The 7931-nt window shown below is 41.9% G+C and overlaps 1 protein-coding gene across 6 annotated transcripts in view; it reads left to right on the forward strand.

Moving 5' to 3' along the window:
- Window positions 1-7931, forward strand: part of GRK4 (G protein-coupled receptor kinase 4) — a 101439-nt gene that overhangs the window by 85828 nt on the left and 7680 nt on the right. For all 6 annotated transcript variants that reach the window (XM_006152934.3, XM_027773590.1, XM_027773592.1 and 3 more), the window contains 2 exons: window positions 1459-1667; window positions 6956-7093. In XM_006152934.3, coding sequence (XP_006152996.1) covers window positions 1459-1667; window positions 6956-7093 — 347 coding nt within the window. The remainder of the gene's footprint in view (window positions 1-1458; window positions 1668-6955; window positions 7094-7931) is intronic.

Below are 7931 nucleotides of genomic sequence, written 5' to 3' on the forward strand. Positions count from 1 at the left end.
GCGAGAAATCACCCCCCCCAGGGGGGATGGTCACGCCGCAATCCCTTCTCCTCCATTCTCCTCTCGGGATCTTGGGCATGCACGCACACGCGCCTGGCGTGAGTTTGAAGCCACCGGGTCCGGGACACGAACTGCGGTCGACAACGTGGGAGTCCAGCGACATAGCCATTACACTAACTGCTGGTTCCCGGAATGGGATAATATTTTTGTAAATATGCCTCAGATAAGGGACTGATAACCAGAATACAAAGGGAACTCTAGAAGCTTACCCAAAAAGAAAAAAAAAAAAGATCAACCCAGTTAAAAGATGGGAAAGTGAGCTGAACAAACAACTCTCTAAGGAAGACATAGGAACAGCCTAAAAGCATATGAAAAATGCTCAATATCTCTCATCATAAGGGAGATGGAAATCAAAACCACAATGAGATATTGCTAACCTCAGTTGAAATGGTTAAGATTAAAAAAAAAAAAACGATAAGTGCTGGTGAGGCTGTGGGGAAAAGGGAACTCATCATGGAGAAAAATATGGAGGTTCCTCAAAGATCTACAAATAGAACTACCATATGACCCAGCAATTCCACTCCCGGGTACTACCCAAAGGATAGAACACTCAGTCAGAAAAGTGCTTACACATCTATGTCTATTGTGGCATTATTTACAATTGCTAAAACATGGAACCAACCCAAATGTCACTGAACAGACATTTGAAAAAGTGTAGTACATATACTTTGTAGAATACTACTCAGCCATAAAAAAAACAAGACCCTGGCATTTGATAGAAAGTGGATGAATATGGAAGACTTACTGCTGAGTGAAGCAAGCCAGACTATGAAAGAGAGACATTGTATGTCTCCACTTAATATATACTGACTCTGCACTGTACGGTGGAAACTGAAAGACTGAAGTATATAGAATCATGGAAAATGGTTATGGATACTGAGACAGTATGGGAAAAGGGTGACATAAGGGAGAAAATGTGAGGAAAGGAAACAAGGAGAAAAATATAGAGGCAAGACATTTATGGAACACAGAAATGGATGATTATCTGTTGATGATAATGTATATAGTATCTTCAACTGGACTGGTGTGAAGTGTATTCATGTTTGGTAAATTCACTGTACAAGCTATAGTGATGTGATGTATAGTGATTGAATGTATTAAAAAAAAAAAAAAAGAAAGAAAGAAAAAAGAAATCCTGTACTCACTACCAGTCACTCCTCATTCTTCATCTCCAGCCCTGACAACCACTAATTTACTTTCTGTCTCTATGGATTTGTCTATGGATTTATTTCATATAAATAGAATCATACTATATTTGGTCCTTTGTGTTTGACTTCTTTCACTTAACATAATGTTTTTCAGGTTCATTCATGTTGTAACAAACATTAAGTCTATAGTGTATTATTTGAAATAAATTACAAGAAAATTTAATTTAAATTTCCTCTATTTGTCATGTAGCTCCTGAAGTTATCAAAAATGAGAAGTATACATTTAGTCCTGACTGGTGGGGACTTGGCTGTCTGATATATGAAATGATTCAGGGACATTCTCCATTCAAAAAATTCAAAGAGAAAGTCAAACGGGAGGAGGTGGATCGAAGAGTGAAGATGGATACCGAAGAGTATTCTGAGAAGTTTTCAGAGGATGCTAAATCTATCTGCAGGATGGTGGGTCAGACTCTGTAGAGGTTGGAAAATTAAATTTCTCACTCCTTCTAGTTGTTTTCACTGGCAGGTGAACAAAAAAGTAGTCATTTTGTCAATCTTTAGCAAGTGCCAGCTGCCTACTTCTCAGGCCCATCTCAGCTACTGCAGCCCACCAGGGAGGAGATTCAAGCTCAAGAGAGCTCACTGGGGCTTACAGTAAACTTGCCTCCTCCCTGCTGCTTGGGCCAGTGGATTGCATCTCAGGTCACACAAAGAGTGCAGCCAGTGATCTGGGAAATGACTTATAAGTTTCTGATCAATTAGAGCAAAGCAGAGTAAAATCCATTGTTTGCATCTCAAAAAATGCTATTAAAAAGGAAGAGTGGGGGACCAGCAGGTGGCATATTGGTTACCTTGCTGGACTCTCACATGGCCAACTGCAGTTTGAGTCCAGCTTAGAACTCACACCGGGTGCATGTGCATGAATGCTCAAAATCCCAAGAGGAGAACAGTGGGGAAGGCATTGTGACCATGCCATGACCTCCCCCAGGGGTGTGTGTGTGATTACTTGTTTTCTGTGTGTGTGTGTGATTACTTGTTTTCTGTCTCTCTGGCAAGTGCAAATACCCTATAGCAAAAATCTCTCTAAAAAAAAAAAAAAAAGAAAAAGAAAAGATAAACATTAGAAAAAAGGAGGGGAAGAGTGGTACCAAAGTTATAATTCTGTGTCTAGGAAACAGCTGAGCTTTGTTTCATTGATTAACTTTATATGAAATTAAACATAAAACTAATCTTTTAATATTTAATTTTGAGATAGTAAGATTTTTTTTTCTGCTCATGTTTTAACTAGCCCCCCCCCACACACCTTTATAATAGAGAGAGAAGTATCTTTGACAGGGTCTTGTCATATTGCAATAATCCTCTTTCGACCTCAAGCTCCTCAGGATTCTGGGCACCCATGTGCACACCTGGCATATTTTCAGGCCATCCTGGGGATCTGAACCTCTTGTTGACCAGATGGCTTACAGCCTTGAAGGGCACTTGAATTACCACTGTGCCACAAGGCTGGGTTTTTGTTTCTTCCTTCCCCAGCTTCCAATGATTGTAGTCATAATATACACTTTGACTTGAAAGCCTGCCACGTACCTGGCTCTGTGCCGGCTGTTTAGTTGTGTTAAGGGCCCTCCAACATAATGCTGGCATCTGTCTGTCTCAGTGAGATGAGGCCCCAGGAGATGTAGACCTGGTCCACAGTAACAGAGGGAACAAGGAGCAGTCAGATCTTGCTGCCCTCAGGGCTAGACTATTGTATCACCCAGATGCTAAGAAGAGAAGCTCTCTTTGTTAGTTATTTATTTAAACCAGTGTTTATTATTTTAAAACATTTTTAAAAATTATTTATTTATTTATCCACTCATTTATTTTTTAATTTGACCAGAGAGAGACACACAGAGAGGGAGAGGGAAAGTGAGAAAGCAAGCCACCAGGTCCGGGACTCGAACCGTGGTCGGTCATGTGGGAATGTCCAGCACCTTTAACCACCACGCCACCTGCTGGCCCCTTAAAACATATTTTTAAAATTTATCAAGGATTCCTTGAACATTTTCTATGTGCCAGGCACTGTCTTAGGTGCTGGGGATTCAGCAGTAAGAGACCTTACTATTAGGTTGTCGGAAAAGTCATGATGTATTTTTGCATAGAAAAAAATACATCATGACTTTCCTGACGTCCTAATATTTTCCCACCTCCAGTGCTCAGATTCTGTTGCAGGGCAGGTGGGAACTGACTGTAAATAAAACAAATGAGGCAGGTATGTGGGCTGTTTAGAGGGTGACCTGCACCCCAGTGGACAGCAAAGGGGAGAAGCTGCAATTTTAGATAGACTGAGAAGATGATGCAGGCAGCAGGTTGTGGAGGAGACTGGGATCAGACCTGCCAGGCAGAATGCCATGTGTCTGCAGCACCACAGCTCTGGTGGCTGGAATGGCAAGAACGAGGCGAAGGGCGCAATAGGACAGAGAGAGCAGAAGGCCTTGGGCTGCACTGAACTATCAGCCAACAATGTTGTTGGCCTTTAGGCCTCGGGTATTGTTTATTCTGATGGTCATGAATCCATCGCAGGGTTCCTTGAAGAATGATGTGAGGGGACTCAGGACTGCCAGCAGGTGGGAAGAGAGAGGATGGGCTGGAAGGAGGAAAGACTGCTGGGGTCTTTGCAGCAATTCAGGTGAGTGGAGGATGCTTAGGTCTCAGTGATGTCCGAGCAGGGTGAAGAGTGGTCAGGTTTCTGATGGATACTGAAAGTGTAACCCACAGGATTTGCCAATGTGGTGGGGAAGTCCAGGCTTGTCCCAGATGGTGGCCTGAGCAGAAATGCCAAGGAAGGCAGAGAATCATAGCTTTCTCTCTCTGTCTTTCTCTGTCTCTCTGGTGAACACACATGTCCTATAGCAAAAATTTCTCTCTCTTATTAAAAAAAATAAAAGATAAAGGTACTGGTAGGCCTCGTGTCTAGTGAGAGCCTGCTCTTTGCTCCAAAGATGGCGTCTCCATGCTGTCCTCACCTACTGGGAGGGGTAAGCTCCGGTGGGCCTCTTTGATAGGGCACTAATCCCATTCATGAGTGCTCTGACTTCATGACCTAATCACCGCCTAAAGGCCCCACCTGTAATACTTGGGTCTTCAGAAAAACCATGATGCATTTTTGCATAGAAAAACATGTCATGACTTTTCCAATGACCCAATATTACATTGGGGATTAAGTTCCAGCATTCAAATTGTGTGTGTGTGTGGGGGGGGCGGCGTGGACACACACATTGGACCATCTATAGCCACTAGTAGGTGTGTGTTGGCATAGGTCATGAAATCCCTGAGCTTTATGAATTGTATTTGACATTATACTTGGTTTTAAATGAACAAAGTTTGCAAAGTATGAATTCATTGAGCAAATCTAATTGAGCACCTGCTCTGGCTAGGTGCTAGGAATACAGCAGTGGGCAAGAGAGTCACATAGCCCTGCCTCCAAAAGCTTTGATACTAGCAAGACTGGCAATTAACAATTAACCAAATAAGTTACCACATCCATTGTATCAGAAAGGGTTCTCTGAGGCTGTAATATTAGATGGGGGTTGGAGCACTGGGGAGAGTAGTTTTTCTAGTTGCAGGGGCTGACAAAGGTGTGACCTCAGGAATTTTCAGGAGTTGGAGAGGCAAAGAGTTTTCCCGATATAGGCCTTGTAAGTGGGAGGTCTAGGGATCAGCAGTTGGTGTAATGGCTATTTTGCTGGACTCCCATGTAGTCGACTGAGGTTCGAGTTCCAGGACTGGTGTGGTGGCTTAAACTCATGCCAGGTGTATGCACGTGTGTGCCCGAGAGGAGAATGGAGAAGAAGGATTGCAGTGTGGCCATCCCCCCTGGGGTGCGATTTCTCAATTTCTGTCTCTCTGTCTCTCTCTGTCTTTCTGGTGAGCACATGTGTCTTATAGCAAAAACCTCAAAAAAAAAAAGAAAAGAAAAGAAAAGAAAGAAAGAAAGAAAGAAGTGGAAGGTCTAGAGCTCCCAGTCAGGACAGTATGTATGGGTGGGAGGTGGCACATTAAAGATTAACTGGGACCAGAATACCTTCTGATTTGGGGTCTTCAGTTATATTCAGAAAAACTGTGTATGCTATGCAGGGATCAACAAACTTTTCTGTAAGGGGCCAAATAGCAAATATTATTTATTGTTTAGACTTTCTGTGTCTCTATCAGAACTATTCATTTTTGCTACTGTAATGTGAAGATAGCCATAGGCTACCATAAACAAATGGGCTTGACTACGTACCTTATTTACAAAATCAGGCCACTGGTGCATGTGGTCTCTGGGCTGTAGCTTCCTGGCCTCTGGTCTAGGCTGTACTTTAGAGGTACAAATGCAGACTAATGTTTTAGGGGCCCCACTACTCTCGGTGTTTACTATTTAATATGCTGCTTGTGAGTACAGCCTAACTTCTTTTGATTGATAATAATCGTGGAGAAGCCATATTTAAATTTGCAATAATTGTAAATATATATGTAAGGAATACTTTTTAATTTTTTAAAGGAATATTTTTTTAAACAATTATTTTATTTAATTTTATTTCTAATTATTTTCCAGTTTGATCAGGGAGAGACAGAGAGAGGGAAAGTGAGAAACCAAGCCACCAGGTCCAGGACTTGAACCATGGTCGGCCATGTGGGAATCCAGCACCTTTAACCACCATGCCACCTGCCAGCTCCTTTAAAGGAACACTTTTTTAAAGAGACCTTTTGTATTATTATTATTTTTTTGAGATTTTTTTTTTTTTTTTTTTTTTTTTTTTTTTTTATAGGGCACCTTACTTGCCAGAAAGACAGAGAGACAGAGAGACAGAAAATAAGAAATCAACCCCTAGGGGGGATGGCCACGCTGCAGTCCTTTCTCCTTCATTCTCCTCTTGGGATCTTGGGCACACACGCACACGTGCCCGGCGTGAGTTTAAGCCGCCAGGTCTGGGACTCGTACCGTGGTCGACTACATAGGAGTTCAGCGACACAGTCATTACGCTAACTGCTGGTCACCCTTTGTATTAATTTTAACAGTGTACAATTTTGGGCCCAGCAGGTGGTGTAGTTGAACTTCCACATGGCCCAACCACAGTTCAAGTCCTGAACCTGGCAGCTTGAATAATCACTCTGGGCACATGAGTGTGTGTGCCCAAAATCCCAGGTGGAGAATAGAGGAGAAGGGATTGTGGTGTGGTCATCCCTCTGTGGGGTGATTGATTTCTCACTTTCCCTGTCACCATCTCTAGCAAGCATGTGTGTCTATGGGAAAAAAACTTAAAAAAAAAATACACAATTTCTAGAACTAGGTTTGCTTAATTTTCACCTCATCTGAGGTGTTTAGTGATCTATTTAATGAATAAATTGAAATAGTTTCTAGTTATAAATAAAACTTGCATGTAAACTCTTATCTCTGTGGTTCTCAAGGGTTTGTTTCCTTAAAATTATTTTCTAATTTTTACATGATTAAAATTCTTTTATTTAAGGATTGACCTAGCCAGTCCTTTATTTATCATTAGATCAATGGCAGAACTTTAGCCCAACTCTTTTGTGGAGCATCACATAATTTAATTAGTAAAATCTGAATTGGTTTCGTTTAATCAATATTTATAAATTAGAGTGACTGTATTTGTTTGAATTTATATTTCTACCACCCCTTATTCATTTATTATTATTCTGTAGGGGATTTTTTAATTTAAATTTTTACCCTAGAGTTTAAAATGACTCTATTTCTGCCTCTTGTGTAGTTACTCACCAAGAATCCAAGTGAACGACTGGGCTGCATGGGTGACGGGGCCGCTGGAGTGAAACAGCACCCTGTGTTCAAGAACATTAACTTCAGCAAGCTAGAAGCAAATATGTTAGATCCCCCTTTCTGTCCTGATGTAAGTAAACACCGAGAGTAGTGGGGCCCCTAAAACATTAGTCTGTATTTTTTAAAAGCAGAGACAGAGGCCAGCAGATGGCATGATGGTTAAGGTGCTAGACTCCCACATGGCCGACTACAGTTTAAGTCCCGGACCTGGTGGCTTGCTTTCTCATTCGTGCATGTACCCTATAGCAAATTGAAAGGTAATTATACATAAAAATAAATAAATAGTTCTAAAAAAAACAGAGAAGGAAAAAAGCAGAGACAGAATCACTTGGTAAACCAGGCAGTGCCTATCTTACCTAGTTTTTCCTTCCATCTCCTGATACCAGCCCTGAGATCATAGCTCCTCACCAGCTCTTACATCTTCCTACCAGCTCTCTGTTGTAAGGGCCCGCGGTCTGCTAGCGGTCGTCAATGCTGGTGGAGCTGGGCTCTACCTCCTCAGAAGCCGCAGTACCACTTGGAGTTGTCCTCAGCATGCCCTACAAGGCCTTCCATGTTTCCAGTGTCCCTTTCCAATCTCAGTGCTCTTTTTACCTCTCATTCTTGTGTGTGTCACCTTCTCATGCTGCAGTGCATGCCTGTTTTTGGATTCTGGAATTCTTGTCCCAACTTTGATTTTCATAAAGTACTGGGACACTGAGGAGAGCCCTGGAGCAGTCACTGTCTCCTTATGAGCATACTGTTGGAACCAGAGGAGGTCATGACTCCCAAGTGCTTGTCCCAGGGCCTGCACTTGTCAGTGCCTGGTGGGGATTTCAGGAGGCAGTAAATGAATTTCTGACTGGTTTTATCCTTTTTTTTTTTTTTTTTTTTTTTTAACGTTTTTTTCATTTGGGACACTAAGTCAT

This window comes from Tupaia chinensis, unplaced genomic scaffold, assembly GCF_000334495.1.
Source record: "Tupaia chinensis unplaced genomic scaffold, TupChi_1.0 Scaffold000360_1, whole genome shotgun sequence".
Classification (NCBI taxonomy): domain Eukaryota; kingdom Metazoa; phylum Chordata; class Mammalia; order Scandentia; family Tupaiidae; genus Tupaia; species Tupaia belangeri.